Source organism: Elephas maximus, chromosome 25 (genome assembly GCF_024166365.1).
Source record: "Elephas maximus indicus isolate mEleMax1 chromosome 25, mEleMax1 primary haplotype, whole genome shotgun sequence".
Lineage (NCBI taxonomy): Eukaryota > Metazoa > Chordata > Mammalia > Proboscidea > Elephantidae > Elephas > Elephas maximus.
Window position 1 is genome coordinate 22,041,955 of NC_064843.1, and position 24,840 is coordinate 22,066,794.

Sequence of the window (24,840 nt, forward strand, 5' to 3'; positions counted from 1 at the left end):
CTCTGCTTCTGACCCTGCCTGCCTGCGCAGTTACTGAGGAAACCTGACTGAAATGGAGAAACAGTGTTCTGGGCTGATTACAGCCTCCAGCCTAGATAGGCTGGCGTTTCTGTATCTTTGAACCTGGGGCGTTGATTTAACATGCTCCTCTGAAAAATCAAGTTCTTTTTTGGGGGGAGCAGAGTGGTGGTGCTGGGGGTGAGGAGGAGGAGGAGATCCTTGCTTTCGAAAAGCAGTTTACTTGTATAAAGTACTGCTCTGAGAGCTTTACGTGAGTTAACCTGTTTAATCCTTCAGGTCCCATTCTCTCCACCTTAAGAACTGAGGCACAGAGAGGTTAAGTACATTTCTTAAAGTCATACTGCTGGGAAGCAGCGGAACTAGATTCGGCAGCTCGACTCTGGATTCGAATACTGACCACTGTGTACTGTCTCTATCATCTCTGACCTGGTCCAGCAGAGCATTCACTCCTGACATCTGTGTAGGGTGACCAACTCGTTCTGGGTTGCCTGGACTGTCCAGGAAACTCCCTTTGTCCCCGGCAAACCGGACAGTTGGTGGCTCTACTTCTGTGGTGTAAGACTTTGCCTTGCCTATTAACCAAATTTCTTTTTTCTTGGCTGTGGGCATTATTAAGGAAATTTAACACCCACGAAAACACCACAGGGGTGGTCCTCATGGGGAAGCGCACGGCCTTTCAGCTGTGGCCCTTTCCCTCCAGGGAGGAGACAGTTCCCTGTAATGGTGTGTCATTTCCTGGACCCTGGAGAATGCAGAGTGCTGTGACTCAGGCTCCGGATGTGGGAGGAGTGGGTGCCTGGTGAGGCTTGTCAGAGAAGGCCCGGATAGAGGTGGGAAGGAGTTGAGTGTGGGGGAGAGGGGGGCTGGGGAGCCCCCAGGCCTATTTCGTGGTGTTGGGCAGGTTCTAGAGCCACAGTTTGAAGAATGGGAGGTAAACCAGCTTCCTGGGCACTGCCTTTGAGAGAATGATGTCCTTAGCGGGCGACACAAACACCATTTCCTGCCTTCCTCCAGTTCCTGAAGCTCCTGTTGGAAACCCTGTCCCCCACCCCCAATACCCCCAACTGCAGTTGAGAAAAAAAGGCAAAATGAGACTGTATCAGGGCTTTTAACCAGTTCGGTCTGGTTTGAACCCCTGCTAAGAATTTGCATTTCTAATGTGTTCCAGGGGATGCTAATTCTGCTGGTTAGGGACCAGTTTTGAGAACCACTAATAGAGCAGTGGTTCTCAAAATTTATTATACATAAGAATCACCTGGGGGATCTTGTTAAACTGTAGATTCTGATTCAGTGTATCTGGGGTGGAAATGCAAATTCTCAGCAGGGGTTTGAACCAAAACAACCAGTTTGAAGCCCTACAATGTACTGTTAACACACAGGCCCTAAATCAGAAGTCCATTAGCTACAGAGCTGAAGAAAAGGCTCTTCCCAACGTGAGGCTGTATGGTGTTATGGTTACGAGTTTAGGCCTCTGGGTCAGACTAGAAACAAAACCAAACTCATTGTTAATGAGTCGGTTCTGACTTACGGCGACCCCATGTGTTTGAGTATAGAACTGCTCCGTGGTTTTTTTTTTTTTTTTGCCTATAATCTTTTTGGAAGCAGATTGCCAGGCCTTTCTGCCATGGTGCCGCTGGGTTATGTTTGAATTGCTAACCTTTAGATGAGTTGAGCACCAGCTGTTTGTGCCACCCATGGACCTTGGGTCAAACTGCCTGGGTTCAAATCCCAGCCATGCCACTTAGTAGCTATGTGACCTTGGACAAGCGAATTAGAGAGAAGTACTTGTAAAGCATTTTGAGAAGTGCCTAGTACATTGTAAATACTGAAAGAAACTCTTCGCTGTTAATACCCATGGTCCAGGAAAGCTGAGAGGCCAGGTTATTTTGAAAGAAGGCATCCCTTAAGTCAAAGAATGTTTAGGAAGTACTGAGTGGGGTTATTTCTGGCCGTTCATACCTCCTCAGCAAGACACAGGTTTGGGAGAGATTGCCTCACCAGCTGGGTGCCTCATACCCAGTAGACCTTCCCGTGTTACTAAGAATTCATTGAAATGTGGCAAGGAGGGGGAACATTCTGCTGCTCTCTGCTCCATGCCAAGCTGCTTTCCTGAGTCATTGCTGTGTCCTCTCTCCCTGTGACAGCCCTCCTCCCGCGCCCACATTAACTCATTCAAAACCAGACTTATTTTTATTAGAGGGGTGGGCGGTGGGTTGCTGTCTTTCTACAGTAAAGAGAAGCCAGCAGAAGGGTCCTTTCAGATCAAGGGTGAACCATCTCTCTGGTGATTCAGTCTCTGATGGCTCTTTGTCACCATTCCAAGTCTGTAGATGAAATGTGTTTAGCAATAGATCCTCGTCAGAATTAAATCGTTAAAGAAGAAGAGAAAAAAAACAAAAAAAACCTTTGACTCAGCTTTCTGGAAAGGACCCTAAGATTGGCTTCATTGACACGGCCCCAGCCAAAAAAACCCACCTTTCTGTCATCAACAGAGACTGAGCCCCCATGGGAGCTGGTCAGCTTTTCAGTCCAAATGCTGACCTGCCGTCTTCTACCTCCGAAGGACGCTGAATCCAGCAGGTATTTCCCAATTTTTCTCCTTAAGAGCCTTCACTGAAAGCCTCTGTTGTTGACAGATGTGTCTGTTGTTTGGAACCTATTAAATGTCTACACGGTGAATATAGCTGCCGAACTCATGAAAATTCTAGGGGGAATCGGTGTGTTTGTCACAGGGAGCAGAATAGGGCTTTTAAAAAAATGTTTTGTTGAGCTAGAAAATTAGCAATCCTCTTAGGTTTGTGCAGCCTTGGGCCAGTACCCTTTCTTGCTGAGCAAGACCTTAGCTCACCCCTTATGTTTGCTGGTGGGTTTGGTTGAAACTCCCTGTCCAGCTCTAAATAGCTTCTGATTGATTGCATTAATTTCTAGTGATTTTTTCCCCCCCATAGAATTGAAGAATTTTAAAGTTCATCAGGGACCTTAAGGTCCTTGGGCCCTGTCGTTTTTTATCTTCAGAGTTGAGGACACCTTTGAGAAGGTGAAGTGGGCTATGTGATCCCTCTTTCTAGGGCATTGCATCCACGTACAGAATGGTGGTGTGTGGGTCACGGGTCTTTGAAGCACTTTCATGGACTCCAGGTCTGGTCCATTTCATGGACTTCTGGTCTGGTCCATTTTTCTGCCCTCCTCCCATTTTCTCTGAGAAGGAAGCAGACTTGTCTAGGTTGATTTCCTGTTTAGCTTCTGTCCTCGTTCTCCAGCCTTGGCTCCTTGTTTGGCTTACATTTCCTGAGAAACAAACCAGCCCCACACATAGTCTTGAGAGAAGTCGAGGGGATTAGCTGACCAATGTGGGACACTATTCTCTCGTCAGTCCCTGTCTCCCAAACATACACTCTAGAGCAGTAGATCTTAAACTGAATCCCCAGAAGGGCTTGGTAAAACCAATTGCTGGAGTCGAGTGGGGCCTGAGAAGAGATCTGGTGGCACAGTGGTTAAATGCTTGGCTGCTAACGGAAAGGTTGGTGGTTCAAGTCCACCCACCGGCTCTGCAGAAGATAGACCTGGTGACCTGGTCCCGTTAAGACTACAGTCCAGAAAACCCTATGGGGCAGTTCTGCTGTGTCACATGGGGTCACTGTAAGTCGGACTTGAGTCAACAGCACCCAACAACAACAAAAGCCAATTCCCAGGTGACATTGGTCTGAGGACCACACTTTGGGAACCACCACCCCAGGGGATCTCAGCCGTAAGGGGATAACTTGAGTTGGCCAAGGTGGGCTTGGTAACTAACTGCCCTTTCTACCTCTAAATGTCAACTAAGTGTTGGCTGGGCTGTGTGACCCCTTGTGCCCCATGTTCTAGCTTGGTGGTTCTGGAAGAAGGTAGCACCACTCCATTGAGCGTGTTTGGGAAATTAGGTGGGGATGCGGTTTGTTGTGATTCAGTGGTAGAATTCCTGCCTTCCGTACAGGAGACCCAGGTTCTGTTCTCAGCCAGTGCACCCCAGACACAGCCACCACTTGTCTGTTGTTGGAGGCTTACATTTTGCTCTGATGCTGAACAGGTTTAAGTGGAGCTTCCAGACTAAGATAGACTAGGAAGAAGGGCTTGATGATCTACTTGTAAAAAATCAGCCAATGAAAATTTTATGGCTCTGATCTGCAACCGATTATGGGGGCAGTGTAGGACCAGGCAGTGCTGCCTTTTGTTGCCATGAGTCCGGCAATTTGACAACGATAGCAGCTAACAATAGTGGCATCTAGTGGGAGGGGACCAAGGTTGTTTTTGCTGTGAGGAAGAGCTGTTCCTTCCAAAATCCCGTGGTGATCCCTTGAGAAACATGGAAGCATGCTACTTATTCTTTCCTGAGCCTGCCCCTAACTTTCCCACTGGTGTGTCTTTGTTCATGTACTTCTCTCAAAATCTACCCACACACAAGCCGGAACATACAAAACCGAAACCTTGTGCAGGATTGTTTTCAATTTTTTGCCTGGTGGGAATGCCATTGCTTCCAGGACATGCCTCTTCTAAGCCCCCAAAGCACCTCTCTCAAATACCTGTACTCTGACACCCAGCAGACTTTCCTATGGGTTATTCAGATCCGTGTAGAACAAAACCCAAACTCCCTACTGTGGACCACAAGCCAAGGGTGATCCACCCCAACTCTGTCCATCTGGTGTCATTTTTTTTATCCTGAACCAGGCCTCTCTCGTCCTCTCATTACTGGCTTCGGTTTGCACCTACTGTATGTTTTTTTAATGTGAAATTGAACCTTCTAAATACCTAATTTTTTTATTTTCTTTATTTTGATAAACTACTCCCCCCCAAAAAAAACAAAAACCCTAACCAAAACCAATTGCCGTTGGGTTGATTCTGACTCATAGCGACCCTATAGGACAGAGGAGAACTGCCCTGTAGGGTTTCTAAGGAGCAACTGGCGGATTTGAATTGCCAGCGTTTTTTGATTAGCAGCCAAACGCTTAGCCACTGCTCTACCAGGGCCCCAAAGCATTCCAGGCACGTGATGAATACAGTACACCAGGTATACAGTGAAAAATAATTTCCCCACCCTCACTTCATGTAGGTTCTCCTTCCCAGAGGCAACCACCATCGCCAGTTTTAGAGTTGTATCATATTGTTGTGTTCTTCGGGAATATTTTTGACTTATGCAAACATTTATGTATATATTACATCTTTTAGGGGGCTTCATCAATGGTACTAGACACAGTGCTTTTCTAGCCTGATATAGTAGATTGGAGATAGTTATATATCAGTTTGTGCAGAGGTGTCTCTTTATTCGTAATGGGTGTAGAATATTCTGTTGTTAGGTGTAAGGAAAAAATATCAAACCAGTCCTGTATTATGGACCTTTAAGTTGTTTCCACAGTCCCTGGAGCCCTGTGGCGTAGTGGTGAAAGAGCTCAGCTGCTAACCAAAAGGTTGGCAGTTTGAATCCACCGGCTGCCCTTTGGAAACCCTATGAGGCAGTTCTATTCTGACTCGTGGGGCCACTATGAGTTGGAATCGATTTGGCAGCGGTGGTGGCGCAACAGGTTAACATACTTGGCTGCTAATTGACAGGTTGGAGGCTCAGGTTAACCCAGAGGTGCCTTGGAAAGGCCTAGTGATCTAATTCTGAAAAATCAGCCATTGAAAACCCTAGGGAGCAAGCTTAGTTATTTTCTGACACACATGAGGTCTCCATGAGTTGGGATTGGCTCGACAGCAAATGGTTATGTGATTTCCAGTCCTAGGCACCACACACAGTGCTAGAGTTGAATATTCTTGCACGGCTTTGCTCACCTGTAACTGTGTCTATAGAATGTGTTTCTAGGAGGAGATTGTTGGGTCCCAGGCTATATGGAGCAAATGAGAGTTTTCATATATGATGGTGGAGTGAAATGAGGACCCTGGCAGGAATGAGAGGTGTTCTCTGAGGGAGTGCACTGATCCCAGGCTTCATCTTTCTAGTGAGTTTTTTCACTCACTAGCTGCAGTGTGCCTTTGTGCCACCCATCTCAGCTCTTTGGGCCTCCATTTTCATGTCTGCGGGATCCTCCAGAACTCTGGGGATCTGTTCACTCTCAAGATGCCTGCGGTTAGCATTTAATTTCCCCCCTGGACTGTGTCTCAGCATGTCTGTCGGCGAGTTGATTCTGACTCAGTAGCAACCCAGTGTTACAGTAGAACTGCCTCATAGGGTTTCCAAGGCTGTAATCTTTATGGGAGCAGATCGTCAGCTCTTTTTCCCTGTGGAGTGGCTAGTAGATTCGAACCGCCGACTTTTCAGTTAGCAGCTGAGTGCTTAACCATGGTGCCGCTGGGGTGCCAGTGTCTCAGCATAGAACTCTGAAAATTATTCAGGGTTTTTCTGAAGCCTGACTGGTAAGTCTGGAGTGTTCCATTGCGTGGATTGGGTGACAAAGCAGTGATTTTTCTGGAAAGTAGTTCATTGCCTTCCTTTGTGAGTCTGCTGGAAGATGTCTCCCCTCTCAACCCAAAGGAAAACACTTGGTGGCCTGTTAGTTTTCCTGGGTGGTACGAATGGTTTTCGCTGGATTGCTAACCTAAAAAGTTCAAACCCACACAGCGGTGCTGTAGGAGAACAACCTGGCAATCTGCTTCTGTAAAGATTACAGCCATGAAAACCCTGTGGAGCAATTCTATTTTGTAACACATGAGTGGACCATGCGTTGTAATCAACTTGACAATAGTGGGTTTGGCTTTCGGTCAGGAAGCCTGTTGAACCACCCTGGTGTGGCCATATGGAACCCCGTTAGTCTGCCATCAGTGACTCCTCTCCACACACTAAGGACTGTGATGCCTATCACATCCTGCCTGCGGGGACTTGCCCTGAGTGTTTAAACTGGAGGAAGAACTTTGTCAGGCTGCCTGTGAGGATGATGGTCAACGTTCCAGATTTCACATCGCATCCTGTCACCTTGCTAACTCCTGGCATAGTTCTCCCCTCTTCTTGGAACTGTAGCAGTTGTTCTTCAGGATGTAAGGTGCACCAAGCTGTGCCATTGTATCATTTCCCCCTAAGCGAGCAAAGCCGCCATCTGGCATGGAATGGATTCATGTGCTTGCAGGTGAGGGTTGGATGGTTATGGGAGTTTTTATACGTTGACATGAGATACTGGGAGAATGAAAGATGAGAGAGGGGAGAATGACATAGATGGGGTTAGCATTTTCAGGAGGGAATTAGTGGGGACGTACTTTACGTTGACTTCTTTGGAAGAGAGTCTCAAATGCAATGTCTGTTGTTGACGGGGCTGTGAGAACTTTCGGCAGGTGGGGTGTATTCTTCTCGTGCAGTTATTCTTTGTTAGCCTACAAAACACGAATAGATATGTTCTCATCCGCAAAGTACATTTGCGTTCTTTTCCTTGAAATCTGTCTTTCACGGTTTTCTTCTTTTGCCATCAGATATGTATGGGAAGAAATACTTCTGTGAGATAAGAAAAACACCGGTGCCTATGTAACAACTCATGGTAGCTCATCGGCAAGGACAATAGAGAAGGGTGGGGATTTTGGCAAAATGGAGAGCACATTCTCATCAAAAAGTAGGTGGCTGTTACTCAGCTGTATGGGTGCCAAGAGGGCATGTGGCCCTGGAATTATTTATTTATTTTTTTTAAGAGAAGTTGGAAATCCAGATTATTATGTGAAGTCTCCCAACTTTTACATTTTGGCAGCTAATTACAACTTTACAAAAAATGTTAACATGCGCCAAAGAACAACTGTTTGATATCTGAGACAGGTGACGAAGAGGGTGTATTCTAGGAGGAGGGACACTAAAATGGCATTGGGAGTTTGAGGACCAAAATGTGCAGTGTCTCACACCCCCTCCTCCCACAGAGCCCAGGGCTCCCCAACTGCTTTAAAATGTGTGGTCCTGTGTGTCTCTTCCAGATCCCGGCTCTACAGAGAGAACAGCCCAGAAAAGAAAGTTCCCCAGCCCTCCGCATTCCTCCAATGGCCACTCGCCACAGGACACCTCAACAAGCCCCATTAAAAAGAAAAAGAAACCCGGCTTACTGAACAATAACAATAAGGAGCAGGTAAAGGAACCCACTGGGAATTGTGACCGCACAGGTGGGACAGAGGCACAGGTGGGACAGAGGCGCTAGTGAGCACTGAAGCTCTCCAGGCTTTTCTGAGAGCCGGTGTTCCTGGCAGTCAGCTAGCTGCTTTGTGCCCTGTGTCATTTGCATAGGACAAAAAGGGCAGCTTAGATTGTGCCCATGTAAGAATTTCCAGCGGGTTTTCAGATCTGTTTTGAGGGCAGGTCACTGACTCAAATGAGGTGACGATGATGGGCTTTAAGGGTTTGGGGCTTTTTCCGGGAATTTATGTTTTCATGCTTTTAGATCTCTCTCCCCCGCGTGGCCTGAGGACTGGTTTTCCCTCCTGGGCCATGCCAGTTGGTAGGACTAATTCTGAGCTCTGTCGGGAGGTGATTGCTGACTGAGGTCAAGTCATGCTCTCTCCCACTCTCAGTTTTCTCATCTGTAAAATGAGGGGTTCAACTCTGGGTCAGGAGGTAGTCACCTTCCCTGTGCGTCACCTGAGGTAGACATTGATAGTTGATCATTGATCATGTTTCCTTCTCATTGCACGCAGACCCCCCTCGGCAGCCAGGACCAATCAACCAGATTAACGGAGAATCTATTCGCCATGTTGGATCTTGTCTAAGGAACTTCCTAGTTTTAAAATGTTCTGATGCAATCTAGATATTCCTCTGATTAGAGAGAGAGGTGCTTTGGTGGACGTATTGGTGGAATTTGCCCTCCCCATACTGGTCGGCTCTCCTGGCGTTTGCGAACAGTGACCCCAGTGGCTCTGCTATCTCTCGCCTCTCTAGCAGGGATTCTTAGGGATTTATCCGTTTGTCCATTTTGTGTATTATTGAGCACTGAAGCAGGCCCAGGGGATTTAAGGTTGAATAAAACAAGGTTGTTGCTTTCACAGAGAGAAACCTAGCAATGATTAAATGCCTGGAACTGTGAGAGGCGTACCTTCCTGTGTGCTACTCCATTTTCATTCTCAAAATTATATAGGAAAATAGCAATTCTGCTTTGTGGCTGTGGGTAAGTTAGCTCTTCATGCCTTGTTTTCTCATCTTACAGAAAGGACATGATAATAATTCCACTGCTGACTTTACAGGGCCGTTGTGAAGATTAAAACCTCATTGCCATCGAGTCGATTCTGACTCATTGTGACCCTGTAAGACAGAGTGGATTTGCCCCATGGGGTTTCCAAGGCTGTTGTCTTTACAGAAGCAGAGTGCCACATCTTTCTCCCTTGGAGTGGTTGGTGGGTTTGAACTATTGACCTTTCAGTGCGCAACTGAGCACTTAACCACTGTGCCACCAGGGCTCTGTTGTGAAGATAATTGAGCTAAATGATTTTAATAGCAAGAATAACTTAAAAAATAAGCCATGGTATGTGCTAAGAGAAATAGTTACATAAGTAATAAATTAAATCATAGGTCTAGAAGTACTCTGTCTGCACTGTTCAGTATGGTGGCCACAAGCCACATGTTGCCATTGAACACTTGAAAGGGGCAAGTGTGACTGAGGAACTGAGTTTTTAATTTTATTTGATTTGAATTTAAGTAGCTGCATGTAACTTGGCTACCGTGTTGGATGGTGCAGGCCCAGTGAGTTGGAAATCCCATTCTAGGAGAAGCAGCTGGTGGTGGGTTATAATAAATATATGGGGGTATTGCAGTTTGGAAAGAAAACATATAATGTCATTGATGATCACAGTACTAAGAGCAGTGCTTACTGTGTACCTGGTACTGTCATAAGTACCTTTTCTGTGTTACCTTAATGCTCATAACGACCCTGTGAAGAAGGGGTTATAGTCATCTCCATTTTGCAGATGAAAATACAAAGGTTCAGAGAGGTTACTTTTGTCTCTCGAAGGACTCAGAGTGAGTAAGCTGCATTTGAACTTAGATCCGCCTGTCTGGCTTGAAGCTACCCATAGCTGTCAAGACTGAAGACTAAGAAAGAAACGGGAAAGCCACAGATAATCCCCAAACCTTAATTTAGTCTGTAATTCTACTTCCTGGGCTACCAGTGTCTTACCAGAATTTCCAGTACAGGCAGTCCTTGGGTTATGAACTTCCAACTTGCAGACAACTCTTTAGGAAAACGGACAGCTTGTACTTAAGAACAGACTGCCATAAAGCCTATTATATTAAAAATTTGAGTTAAATACAATAGTTGGTAATAGTGAATGCACGCACTACTTTGTGATGTTCATGACAACATTGCACGATTTGGAAGTGCTTCTTAAGTGTCTTATACGCGTAGAACTTTAAAAAATAAGACAAACATATTTGACTGACGGTAAATAAGAACCGTATACACCCTTTCTGATTTAGCTACAAATTTGACTTAAAGACAGACTTAGGAACAGATGTTGTTTGTAACCTAGGGACTGCCTGTAACTCCTAAAGGATGTTGTCCCCTCTGTATGGAAGTAGTCTACTTTTAATGCCTCCTTTGTGGTGTGTATACCTGCGTACACACCTTATGAATCCCTGCCTGTCCTTTAAGAGCTTGCTTGCGTCTCTTCCTGGAGGCTGGTCTTCCCAGGCAGTTCAGGCATTTTCTTCCAGGGTTAGCCATGAACGTGTTTGTTTTATTTCTCTAACACTTGAGCCACGTGACCACAATGATGTGTTTGTAAGTCTGTATTTGCCTCTGGACTTGCAGCCTCAGAAAAGCAGGGCCGATATCCACTCAATTGCTGTAGCCCCAGAGTTTGGCACAGTTGGGAGCTCAGGTAGACCTTGCAGAATGACTACAGAAAGCACTCAGAATGTAGCAAGTAGCAGAGCCTGGCAGAACGGACACAGGCCTGAACAATCCCTTGTCTTTACTATGGATAGAACTGTTTACAGACCTGTGATGCTGGAAGGGAACGTTCCAGACCTACCTGGAGACCTGGCTCTTCTTACATCCATTGTAGCTGGAAAACTTGCTGTGTGACCTTGTCAGTTACTTTCCCATCTCTGAGCTTCAGTTAAATCTATAAAATAGGGGTTTGGACTAGAAACATTGCAGGATTGATCATAGATTTTGTTTTTCTAATGTAAAACTCCTGGGCAGAATGGTCAGGAGACATTTGTTGGCAAAAAACAGTGTTAACTGCCTTAGCTGTAAAGAGAAGTTCCTGACCCTTGACCCCATAATTCATTCTAGCACTTAACTGTCTTTATAGTAGGGGTAATCTCCCTGGTGCAGAATCTGTTTACCTTATGGGGAACTTAAATCCATTGTCTTTTGTTGTTCTGGGCCATTTTTTTTTTTTTTTTTAAGAACTATGGAATTAAGAGCAAATTGTAGGACTGGAAATGCTATGTTTGATCAACATGATTTCTTTTAGTCTCCCGACATTAAGGATCATGAGATTTCAGATAAAAATCTGCCTTTCTGGGCTCTCATTATAAACTCAGAAAATCCAGGAATAGCTGGAGTTGAGAAGAGCCCACCCCTTTAGCTACAGGGCCCCTCATTTCTAGTTTTCTACACTCCCTCCCTGCCCCCCATTGTCTCACATCCACCCCACTTCAGTCCCCTTCTGCCTTCGGGGTCCCTGTAGGCACTGGATTTTTTTGGACTTCTGATGTCTATCAAACTTCTCTGCTTCCTCTTCCTTTTTCTTTATTCTAATTTCTCTTCTAGGTTCTAGTGTTCAAAGAAAGACGGTCACTCTGCCTTTATTTAAAACAAAACAACACATTTTTACATCTCTGGTTAAGGAGATTTTTTATTACCCAATGATGATATCACTTGAGTTTTAAATTTGTACCCTGTTTCCCCGATTTTTCATAGATTGGAAATTAGTACTTTCAGTGGAGTTTTAAGAAGAGCTTTAAAACAAGCACTTTATTTTTTAAGAGGAAAAATATTCTAAGGTTTATAATTAGTTTCTTAAAGTCCCTTGGCCCAGGGGTTTCACTTTCTAGGGAGGGTTTGAAAACCTGTGGGTGTTCTCAGGCAAGGGGTGTCCCAAAGCCTGGGAGGATGCTCCCAACTTTATTATGGAGAAGGGGCAGGTTGCTGAACTACCTGCAGTTGATGGGACAGTCCCTTAAAACAAAGAGCCATTACTGAAAAGTACCACTCTAATCTTTAGTTCTCAGAATATTTGAATTTAAAGAGTCCTTTTGGAAATTTTTTTTTTTTTGGAGAGGGGCTAATAAAAGGATTGAGAAAAAATCTTTTAGCAGATTTGTGCAAAGTGACTCAAGTATACCTTTGATCAGATGTGTCCAAGTCATGAGAAATACAGGGTAGAGAGAAAGAGTGTGCTGTCACATTGAAGGGAGGGCAGCTAGGGTCATGTGACTGTGTGTGTGTGGGTTTTTGTATGAGAAACTGACTTGAGTTGTAAACTTTCACTTAAAGCACACACACAAAAGAAAAGCATCCAGGAAGTGAAGGGGCCTATCCTCACCTTCTCTGTAGATACAGATACATAAAAAAATATATATATATAGATACAGATACATAGGTCTACAGATATATAGATATACATAGGAGTATAAGGAGTCTGGGTGGCACAGCAATTAAGTGTTTGGCTGCTAACCGAAAGGTTGGTGGTTTGAACCCACCCAGTGGCTCTGAGGGAGAAAGACCTGGCAAATCTCCTGTAGAGATTAAAAAAATGAAAATAAAACCAATCCTATTGCCAGCGAGTCAATTGTGACTCATAGTGAGCCTGCAGGACAGAGTAGAACTACCCCATAAGGTTCCCTAGGCTATAATCTTTATAGAAGCAGATCTTTTGGTTAGCAACTGAATGCTTAACCATGGCACTACCAGAACTCCTTCCTGCAATCCTATACAGTAATACCTACAAAAGCCAGAACCTGTGTAAGGTGGAAATCTGTCAGAGAAGGAAAATTCACTGGGCGTTTTTGAGGTAGGATTCTTAATAGAGAGTGATAGAAAAGTGATAAGCACCTTGTCAAAGGTGGAAGACAGAAGACGCGGGAAAACAAGGTAATCCTGTCGAGTTCACAGGTTTCACTGTATACACACACTCATAAATACATATTATACATGGGTGGTCTAGGTCTTATTTTATGGGTCTGTGCATTGTGTTGGAGCCCTGGTGGCGCAGTGGTTAAGAGTCTGGCTGCTAATCATAAAGGTTGGCATTTTGAATCCACCAGCCACTCCTTGGAAACCCTGTGGGGCAGTTCTACTCTGTCCTGTAGGGTGGCTGTGAGTCAAAATCAACTTGATGGCAGCAGGTATGCACTGTCTTACAAGCTAGGGGATTTCACAAAGTCCCTTATTGGCCTGGGGTAGTGTACTAACAGTTGAGAAAGTCTGAGTGACAGTAGGGATCGTAGCTGAGTGGGGGCTGCCCTTTAGGACAGCCATGAACTCACCAGTTAGCCCCAGAGTCCCCCACTCCCTGCTGTCTCGTCCATTTCCAGGCTGAGTGCCAGTTCCCATTCCTCACACGCCAAGGCTGGACAGTTTTTCTTAAGAGTAGAGACATATTTCAGGAATCTTGTTCCTATCAAATGCAGGAGAATGAAAGCTCGAGCAAGGAGGGATATGTTTTTCCTTCACTCATTTATGTTAACTACGTGGCCCCTATAGGAACACGCGTCTGTGCTCCCTTTTTCTGCTCCTCTTCCTGCACATGCATTCTGTATTCACACCCAGCTAGAATAGCCAGTCCTTGGTTTACATAGACCAGGTGTTGGCAAACTCTGGCCTGGTGCTTGTTTTTGTAAATGAAGTTTTATTGGCATACAACCACATGCATTCATTTATGTATTATCTATGGCTGCATTGGTGCTACAACAGCAGAGTTGAGTAGCTTCGGTAGAGACATATGGCCTGCAAAACCTCAGCTGTCTACTATCTGGTCATTTATAGAAGGGTGTGGACTGAGGTATTCCAGAAGTTAACAAACAGGCGTTCCCCGTTTCCTTGTTAAGCCAACCCATGGAAGGAGCAGAGAAAGGAGAACGTTTGCTCTTATAACCTGCAAGTATCCTATAGTTACTCAGGTTGCAACCTGTTCACCGTATTATCAGGTTTGTAACACTGCTCTATACATGTGGAGAAGAAAAATCGTAACTCATTTTACCTGAAATGATTGACTTTTCCTTTTTTTAATGTTCAATATTTCTTATCAGATTATTTTTATGGAATAAGAAACATTTACAAGCAGCAGATAAGGAAGGTATTTGATTGACAAGGGATTAACCAGGCAGCTCATTCTTAGCACCAACTGCTGCTTAAGGGAAGGATGAGATAGTCTGGAAAGAGCATGGAATAGCCTGGCACTTCTGATGATCCTCCCAGGAACACCCATCCTAGGGCAGCTGGGGGACAGCAGCCAGGGCAGTCGGGGGAAACGTAATTTCTGAAATATGAGTATCCTGGCTTCTGTTAGGTAGAAGGGACTTGAGTAGCCTGTTAGGGAGATGAGCTGTCATATTTGATTCTTCCAGTTTCATTTAGATCTTGAATCTTCGTGTTCCATTATTAACTCGTTGGAATGAAGTTGGGCACTGAAAATAAGGCTTACGGCCATCTTCCAAAATCCACAAAAGCATCCAGGAAGACCTCACTCAGGTTAGAAATAGTTTCTACTTACTTGATATATGTACAGTTATTTTCCATGGAAATTTCTCTTTTTCCAAACTCCCTTTCCCAAAGAAACTCAAACTAGGCAGACTGCAGACCTTCTACCTTAGTGGTCCTCAGCCAGGGGGCAGTATTGTCTCCCAAGGGATATTTGCAATATTGGGAGACATTTTTGGTTGTCACACCTTGGAGTGGGTGCTATTGGCATCTAGTGGGCGGAGGCCAAGAATGTTGCTGAGTATCCTGCAAAGCACAGGACAGGCCCCACAACAAAGAATTAACCAGCCCCAAATGCTAAGGTTGAGAAACTCTGTTCTAGATGCTGTTATCTTTTCATGTCCCCTTCTACTTGTATTTCTGGTAGTCTTCCTACTTTTCAGATGTTTTTCCCCCCTCCAGCTTTTTGCATTAAGCAGAACTTACTTTGAACTACAGTGAATGTTCTCTGAGGAGGTCACCAAGTTACCAGAATCCCCTCTGCATCAAGCATCATTTTGTATGGAGTGTAGGGAAGAGAGTGTGTGGGAAGACTCAGGTTCAAGTCATTGCCCAGATCCTTCTCTGGACTTAGGGGTCAGATAAGTCTTTTTTTTAACATGGTTTTCCTATCTGTCAAGTAAGACTAGTGGTATTTATCCTGATGACCTCTCTGGGTCGTTGTGAGGGTAAAACGAAATGGTGTTTGTGACAGAATCTTGAAAAATCTAAGGGCTCTGTACACATGTAACAGGGAAATAATATTGTAATGTTATTTCGTAGAAACCAAATAGACTGCCACTCTGTCAGAAAAGCTGAACCTAAACAGGAAAGTAATTGGGTTAAGGAATGAACACGGTCACGCTTTGGAGTCTCAGCTGTTTACTTAGTAAAAATGAGAGTAGGAAGGCTTAGCAGATTGCTTAGCAAGGATCTGCCAAATCACCGTTAATGAGGCTCTTCATCAAGGAGTGTGGGAATAGCAGGGATTTTTAGAACATTAAAACTTAATCCTAAAAGCCAGGAACTAGACATGGGGGCGTGCAATCATAGCGACTCTTTCCTCTTATCCTGGGGCTCCTAGTCATTGAAATAAGGAAAAAAGAAAAGTATAGGAAATCAGAGACAAAATGGACGTTACTTAGAGATGATATGATTTTCAATTGATAAATCTTTAGAACTGTTTATGTATGAGGTCAATATTAAAAAAACCAACAGCTCTTCCATGTACCAACAATAACCATTTAGAAAATATCATAGAAAAAGATCCCCATTTACAGTATTGACAAAAATTGTGCCATGTCTAACCAGTATATGAGATCTTTATGGAGAAAATCAATGTTTTACTGAAGGACAGAAAAGAAGCTTGTTATACAAGGAGGTTTATTCAGAGGTAGGTACTGTGATTGTGGCTAAATATTATCCCCGCTCTTATTACCAAGGAACCAAGGTTCAGAGAGGGTTGAGTAGCTTCTCAAGGTCACACAGCTAGTTACCAGATCTTTTTCATATTTACCACTGGACTATTTCATTCTTCTTCCGTACAAGGGGTTCCTAGTAGTTTCCGATAAGACATTTTAGAAGTGAGTTTCTGTAGAATGATTTTTTATGATTTGAGTGTGGTTTTGCTGGATTTCTACAGTAAATCATTCGGGAAACATTTCTCCTTACAATTTGGGGCAGGAAGACTTCTGGCTCCCCTGAGTTGGCCATCCATCTCATTTTCCTGTTGTTGTGTTAGTTCTAAATAGAAACTGGCTCATCAGCAAAGACGAGGGAGGACCTAGCATATTCACAGTCATGCTGATGGCAAATTATGTGTCGGGAGTAGACTTACAAAACGGACGATCGTGCTTTTGAGACTCAGATCCAATTGATCTGTCCCCCAGACAACTCCAAGGGAATTTGCCATAATTGTATCGGCTTTGTGAATTTGAACTTTCATATATTGGCCTCTTAACCGTATTAGCAGTTTTAGTAAAGGCAGCACCAGGGCTTCGAACTGGTTCATTCCAGTTTGAACCCCTGTTGATAATTTGCATTTCCACCCCAGATGTTGTTGTTAGGTGCTGTTGAGTTGGTTCCGACTCATAGCAACCTGATGTACAACAGAATGAAACACTGCCCAGCCCTGTGCCATCTTTACAATCGTTGCTACGCTTGAGCCCATCATTGTAGCTATGGGGTCAGTCCATCTTGTTGAGGGTCTTCCTCTCTTTCGCTGACCCTCAGCTTTAGCAAGCATGATGTCCTTCTCCAGGGACTGGGGTCTCCTGATAACATGTCCAAAGTACGTGAAATGGAGTCTTGCCATCCTTGCTTCTAAGGAGAGCTTGTAGTATATCTTCCAAGATAGACTTTTCTTTTTCCTGGCAGTCCATGGTATATTCAGTGTTCACGGTGTATTCAATATTCAACACCATAATATATTTTAACAAGATCCCCAGGTGATTCTTAAGGAGATTCTTTGTTAAAAATGCAAATTCTCTGCTGGGAACTTGTTAGAAATGCAAATTTCTAGCAGGGATTTGAGCTTCCAAGCCCTAGGCTGCACTGTGTTAAATACATACGTTACATCATTCTGTTTAATCCCAGCCACCATACCACAAAGTCAGGTGTTATTATCCCCATTTTACAGATGAGAAAACTGAAGCTGAGAGGCTAAGAGATTTGCCCAAGGTCATGTTGCTGGTTAATCAGGTGAAGCTAAAATGTGAACCCAGCTGTGTCTTATGCCAGAGCCCTGGGTAGTAACTTGTGATAGCTAGGGCTGCCTGGTGACTCCTAGATACCAGCTGTCCATCCATAGCCTCTTAAAATAGAAGAAGAAGAGAAAAAAAATTATTATTATCCAAAGATCTGCGAATTCTGTTTTTAGTAGAGTAACCCAAGCTAGCTTGGCTTTTTAATAAACTTGTGAAATGCTGTCATTTTCTTGTGTTGTTATTGCTGTATTTGTTCAAATTCCTTTTGAGAATGCACACTTGTTTTGAAACCAAACCTGTCTTTCTTGCCTACATTTCAGTCAGAACTAAGACATGGTCCGTTTTACTATATGAAGCAGCCACTCACCACAGACCCTGTTGATGTTGTACCGCAGGATGGACGGAATGATTTCTACTGCTGGGTTTGTCACCGGGAAGGCCAAGTCCTTTGCTGTGAGCTCTGTCCCCGGGTTTATCACGCTAAGTGTCTGAGACTGACATCGGAACCAGAGGGGGACTGGTTTTGTCCTGAATGTGAGGTTAGTTCCTGATGAATGAATGCATTCCCTGCTACGCTTCCTCTCCTTTCTCTTCCTTCATTCTATTTGCGATTTCCCAAATAATCCAGATGCAGGGAAAAGAGAAGTGTCTTGCCTTCTACCCACTATATCCTGGGTACTCCCTTTTTGGACTGATAGCAGCAGTGGTCAGTCACAGCACTGCATCTCTGGGAAAGACAATCTGATTGAATGTTGTTTTCTGATCTACGTGGGCCTTTGAATCGCTTTGAGATCTGCACCTGTCTCCGACTCACCTGTATCAGATGTTTCAGAAGTCAACTTTGACAGCTTACATACTTTGACAAGATCTCTTGCTACTTCACCGCTTTGTGGCTCTGTCTCTAGCTGCACAGCAGCAGCCAAGCTGGGAAGACTGATTCTGGTGGATGTGGTTGCCATCTGGTGCTTTCTTTCATGCAACAAGTATTTATCAAGTGCCTGTTATCATAGGTGCTGGGAATGCTGCAAAGAATAAAAACAGGCACAAATTATATATATATATATTTTTTTTTTTTTTTTAGGAGAAAATGACAAAAACCAAAATAAATTTGTATATAGTATGTTAGAAGATGAGCGCTCTAGAGAAAATAAATCAAGGATGGGGAGTCAGGAATGCAAGGGGGTGCAGGGTATTTCCATTTTAAATGGGGAGGTCAAGGAAAGCCTCACTGAGATTTGTGAAAGACCAGAAGGAGCTGAGATGTGAACCGTGCAGCCATCCTGGGGCAGAGGGACCTGCAGGTGGAGAGCCCGAGTCAGCAGCACACCCGGCATAGTTAAGGGAACATATATATCTCATTTGCAGCAAAGTCTAAAAACTTACCATTCAAGCAACTACTAGGGGTTTCTACTCTTCTGAGGTGGCTTCTGTTCTTGGCAACTTCCAAGTTACGGTATTCTTTCAAAATCTGAAAAGAAGAATGTTATCTACAAAATCATTTAATATGGACTATCACTTGGATTCAAAGATAAATTGGAATTAAATCTCAAATGAAGATGCTTCCAACATGTGGGATGGAAAGATCTCCCTGATGTATTTAGTGAGATAAAGGCAAGCTGTATAAACAGTGTGTCTGATACAGCTTTTGTGTAGGAAAAGGAGAAAAATAAATGCGTGAAAAGAAACTAGTTGGTAGATCAATATGATGATGGCGTTTTAATGGTGTTCTTGGAAATTCTCTGCCTCTGAAATTGCAAAAGATGGCTGCTGGTTGTCTCGGTTACTCAGGATGGAGACCATGAAGAAGGACGTGCTTTGCTCAGTGATGTCCTCTGTGTTGGGAACCCAGCTTCATTCTGCTGTGTGTAGAACTGAAGTCTCCAGGAATTTTCTTTCATCTTGACCAAACCTTCCAAATTGGTTAATATTATGGGAAAAAACAAAAAAACAACAGTGGTTCATATAGGATACATTTGCTGCAAGTAATAGTTCCTGGTGAAAGGCAGCTTAAAAAATAGGGATTTATTATCATCACTTGTAGAAAGAACCCAGAGGCAGTGCAGGGTTTGTTCAGAGCCTGAACTCTTTCATCTCTTCCTTTGTTCTCACTGTTAAGGCAGTGTGCTCTCCCATCGTTATGAGATGGTTGCTGTGGGTGGGTTCAGGTATCTCATCTGGATAGAAAACAAGAGGCCTGGTATCTCTCCTCCTATCTCTTTTCATCAAGGGGAAGGACTTTCCCCATCAGGCCCAAGCTGCCTTGCCTTTGGGCTCATTGGTCAAGACTGGATCACAAGTCCCCATGCAAAAAAGGCTTGAAATTTTGCTTATCTGGCACTTTTAATCTTTGTAGTGGGAACCAGGCACTGCTGGCCAGGAGGAAGGGTGGGGCTGCGAATGACAGTTGAGCAGCCAACTCAAGTGTTTGCCATGGATAGTTACCTGGGAACTAACTGGAACTCAAACAAGCAGGTGTTCTCTGGCTATGAGTCAGGGCTCTGAATTTCTTCCAGGGATGAATTGCTACGGCAGTCAGCTGGGAAAATGAGCTATTTAAGGCTTTGGTAGCTAAGCAGTTAAATTCGTGCGTCCCGCTCTTTTTTTCAGCTTCTCTTTTTTTCAGCTTCTGAGCGACTCTTGTGTTGCCCTTTTCCTCAACAACCAACCAGACACATCTGAAAGTTCCTTTTGGAAGCCCCAGAGAGATTAAGAATTTGGATCCAGATTAATTGGAGAAAACTTTTCTTAGCTCTCCCTACACAGATGGCTAAAGACTGTTTCCTGATATCATCAGAACTGACTATTTTTGTTGGTGCTGCTCCATGAGGAATCGAAAGCCCTGAGATGCAATACCAGATTTATGTAACAGAATCCAATTCTAGACATTTCAGCCCTCTTTTTTGATGGAAATTTCCCGTACAAAATGACATTTTGCCTATGGAGAAAGATAGCTAAGTGCCCCTTGCACAGTTTGCCGGAATGTCCCGGATGGCTTCATGTAAATGGTGACAGAGAATGAAATCATATTTATTATTAGCCCACTACCATCCTTTGGATTCTTTCTACAGGGAGACTGGCCCTTCCGTCAGTGATGTCATTGAGCTAATGTCTTGTCAGTTTCCTGAAAGATAGCCCAGAACCTTAAGAGGATCAAGTTAAGTGGTTGCTAAGAATTCACTCTGTGAGGAGATCACCCTGAAACCATCAATGGCTTTTCCTGTCAAAATCCCTTTCTTGAAACTTGAAACCCAAGGTGGTAATGACAGTTTTTTTAGGTCCCTGCTTAACACACAACTTTCTCAGATCATGTCCTCTTCATGAGCTAAATACACTTCCTAATGTAATCAACGGGTTGACGTGCCTCTTAATTTTCACCCACTAACTGGGGCGAATTATCCAATAGGCAAGTTAAGCACAGTTTTACCTTGCCTACCAGGTCATCTGTAGTGATTAGTAAATAAGTAAGCACAGCTTAGCCCGTGCTTACCTTGTTTACTGGGTCATCTGTCCCTGTCAGGGACTATAAATTTGAAAAGAGGCTTTGATTCAATAGGAAGGTGCTGTGGGATTGGGAGAGAGACAGATGCCAGCCGTGCCGAGAAGCAGAATCTTTGATGCGGTAAAAAAAAAAAAAAAAAAAAGGGAAATTATTCACTACTGATGATCTGGTAAGTAAGGTAAGCACGGTGCTTACTTTGCCTATGGGATAATCCGCTGCGGCCCACTGATCCAGTACACTTTGGCTAAGTAGGTTGGAGTCCTTGCCAAGTGAAACAATCTCACTTAGATGGAAATTGTTTTTTTATGTGTGAGCTTACTGGAAATACAGAATGAAAGGGAAATAAGTACACGGATAGTGATTTAAATTTATTTTTTCTAACTGGACATTTGTGTAATTTTGACTCGTAGAAAATTACAGTAGCAGAATGCATCGAGACCCAGAGTAAAGCCATGACAATGCTCACCATCGAACAGTTATCATACCTGCTCAAGTTTGCCATTCAGAAAATGAAACAGCCAGGGGTAAGAAGAAAGTTCCTCTTGGTACAAGCGTAAATGGAAGTAGTGACTTTTGTTTTGTTCAGTTTACATTCCTATTCTTTGTAGGCTGAGTTTTCTAGGCCTTTGCACACATGCTTTTGGCCTTCTTGTATACCCAAATTCAAATATTTGAAAATTAAGCCTAAGGGGCTTTGGCGGTCAGTTAATTTTTCTTTCTTTCCACCTCCAGTTAATTTTTTAAAGTAAGCAGTCTGTGTCTTGAAGGGCCACAAATGGCAACCCACTCAGTCAGGAAATGATGTATAGTAGAAAGTTGGTGGGGATTTAAAATTCTGACTGGTTGTGAAGTGGAACTTCATATCCCATTGGGTAAGAGGGAGCTTTGTGTCCCTCCCCATGGGAGCTGGTAGAATTCCATTTCAAGGGAAGCTAAGCACAACCCAGTTTCTTCATAGCCATGGTCTGATGATAGAACCTATAAGTAAAAATCAAGCCGTGAACGTCCCAGAGAGGGTGGGAATTTCCTTTGTTTGTTTAGTTTTGAAATGAGACCTCATGTGCAGCCTGTGCCCCTTAAAATTCATATGTGAACGAGGGCTGCTGTGTTCTTCTGGCACGTTGTACGTTTTATAGCCGTGCCCCATTGCAGGGCTCCGGCCACATCATAGTCATTGTGGTTTGTATATTTAACGTGACAGTTTTCAGGAAGATGGTAGTGAAATACATTGTTTTAAAAGGTAAATCAGTATATTAGGACAATATAGTCAATATATTATGACATGTTTCCTATCGGTAAATCTAAAGAAACTTGAGGGTAGGGAGCCCTTTTCCTTTTTGTACAAAGACACTTTCATGTTTGTGAAACTTAATGCAGAGGTGTAGAACCTCAAAACTTGAGTTAAATAATAAGCTTTTGTTTTGAGACAATGCTCTGAAAGTTGATATTATGATAAAAAAAATTCAAAGCACGCCAGTGGGTTGTTGCTGAGTTGGGAACCTGAGGGTCTCTTTAACAAAACAGTCTCAATCGTCGAAAGCCCAAGTGTATAGCCTCTCAGTTTGGCAAGTTTTTTTTTTTTTTGCTATGAGTAGTTTTTATGCTGAGTTTCACAGACTAAACTATATCTTTTTAAGACTGTTCACAAAAAGAAGGGATCGTGTAGACCTGTCACCACTGTAGAATTAGAAGCCCGAAAAGAAAAATGGAAGAAGACATAAACTTCCTACGTTTAATTGTTTGATGTAAAATTGGGCAGAAAGTTGCTGATTTTTGTTGAAGCATCTTTTTAACTTAATAGCGACCAAACTTTAATTCTGGATACAAAAGGGCTCAGATGACTACAAGCGGGCAACCCATTCAGATGCCTTGCTTGAGTATAATTTGGTATTTAATTAAATCTTGTGGATTTTTTCATTGATAAGTTAACATCACCCATCCACAAACTGGGCCTTTCTTTTTAAGCTGATCAAGTAGGGCTTAAGAAAGCGATAAAAAAACAAGATGAAAAACTTTTACACAGCCCCTGTTTTGAAGTTAATTTTGCTTTTCAAAGGAAGAGCAAAATCTTCCTGTCTGAATTTTTTTCCCTATCTGTAAAATGTCTGTCGGCACTCAAAAAACCCAATTCTGGCTCATAGCGACCCTATAGTACAGAGTAGAACTGACCCATAGGGTTTCCAAGGCTGTAGTCTTTACAGAAGCAGACTGCCACGTTTTGCCTCTGTGGAGCGGCTGGTGGGTTTGAACCGTTAGCAGCTAAGCGCTTTACCTCTGCGTCACCAGAGCTTCTTCATTGACACTCACGGGAACTTTATTTGGTGTTTCATCTCTAACCCTAGCCACACCTCTAACCTTAGCCACACCTCACCTGTGGTCAGTTTTGATTATGGACAGTTGAAGCTCACCCCAAGCCTCGTTCAGAGTTTAGGTCTAAAGTGGCGGAGAGTGTGCTGTTCTGGGCATTCTTAATACAAAAAGCGGCAGGACCTGTTACTTGGGTATATACTGAAAACAAAACAAAAAAGATCAAACACATCTGGTCCCATGTTTATCCATGACCAGGCAGAATTAGAAGGCCGACCAGTTTGGAGTTCCCCAAGGATATCTTCTGTGGAGCCCTTCGTTGTTGTTTGGAAACCCTGGTGGTGTAGTGGTTAAGTGCTACAGCTGCTAACCAAAAGGTCGGCAGTTCGAATCCACCAGGCGCTCCTTGGAAGTCCTGTGAGGCAGTTCTACTCTGTCCTATAGGGTCGCTATGAGTCGAAATCGACTCGACGGCAGTGGGCTTTTTTGGTTTGTTGTTGTTAGGTGCCGTCAAGTTGTTTTGCGTCTCTTAGTGACCCCATGTGACTGAGTAGAACTGCCCAATAGGGTTTTCAAGGCTGTGATCTTTATGGGAGCAGATCTCCAGGTCTTTCTCCCCCAGAGCGGCTGTTAGGTTTCAACTGCTAAGCTTTCGGTTAGCAGCCAAGCGCTTAGCCCTTGAGCCACCAAGACTTCTTAGGGAACCCATTAGAAGAACGGTATCTTAAGGCCTTTTGGTGGTATTAAGAGCTTGGTCTTCCCCTGCCATGATGCGTTTGTGTTTGTGTTTGTACATCTTTTATAGACAGATGCATTCCAGAAGCCCGTTCCGTTGGAACAGCATCCTGACTACGCAGAATACATCTTCCATCCCATGGACCTTTGTACATTGGAAAAGGTTGGCCTTTATCAGAGAACCACAGCACTGTAGCCCACTGTTGTCTAGTTGACTAAGGATCCTACCTCGCTTTCTATGCCCCATCTCAAGTTAGGTTATTTCTCTGCACGTTCCCTGTTCCATTTGTATTTGGATGGAAGAACTCGTGATCTGCTTCACCTCTCCTCTATAACAAGGATTGCAGTGGAGTGTTGAAATCCACTGATTAGCTCCAAGTACTGCTTCTGCAAGTCATTCCAGCTTTTTCACCTGAAAAAGTCAGAGCTTTTAAAAATTAATGATTTGATTGATTTGAGCCTTCCCTCCGCTTCTCTTTCTCTTGGAGGTGTTAATGAGAGCAGCAGGAAGGAAGAAGAGAAAATTAAGCATCTGGGAAACCTCCAGATTGGCAATAAAGATGTGGCTTCCTAGAACTTGACTTATTTACTCTACCGATAAGGGTACTTTTTTTAATGCCTGAGGTGTTTTTAAAAGTTTATGCTAAAATTCCGTGCTTCAGATTACCCTTGTAAGACTTTAGATGATGCACGTGATCCTGCTGCTAATTTCCGAACTGTTAGCTCCAAAATATGAGTAATGAAAAAGCACCGATGAGGAAACGTTACTTCATATTGTCTGCGCTGACGTTGCTCCGCAAACAGTACTTCCCACGTGCATTGGAAAATTGCACGCGCCCTTGTGGTATGGGGGAAAGAAGAGGGTATTTGAATGAGAAAACAGGGTTGGAATCCTCGCTTTGTATAAGCTCCATAACATTTCCTTATTTCAGGTTCCCCATCTGTAGAGTGGGGATGA

General features: G+C 43.7%; 1 protein-coding gene across 26 annotated transcripts in view; it reads left to right on the forward strand.

Annotated features, from left to right (window-relative positions):
* ZMYND8 (zinc finger MYND-type containing 8) overlaps window positions 1-24,840 on the forward strand; it is a 130,313-nt gene that overhangs the window by 32,070 nt on the left and 73,403 nt on the right. For 17 of the 26 annotated variants that reach the window (XM_049868761.1, XM_049868762.1, XM_049868768.1 and 14 more), the window contains 4 exons: window positions 7,939-8,087; window positions 17,662-17,880; window positions 21,251-21,364; window positions 23,953-24,045. In XM_049868761.1, the coding sequence (XP_049724718.1) occupies window positions 7,939-8,087; window positions 17,662-17,880; window positions 21,251-21,364; window positions 23,953-24,045 (575 nt within the window). Of the gene's footprint in view, window positions 1-7,938; window positions 8,088-11,864; window positions 14,649-17,661; window positions 17,881-21,250; window positions 21,365-23,952; window positions 24,046-24,840 lie in introns of those variants that run through there. The other 9 variants (XM_049868770.1, XM_049868771.1, XM_049868775.1 and 6 more) reach the window with 3 other exon arrangements.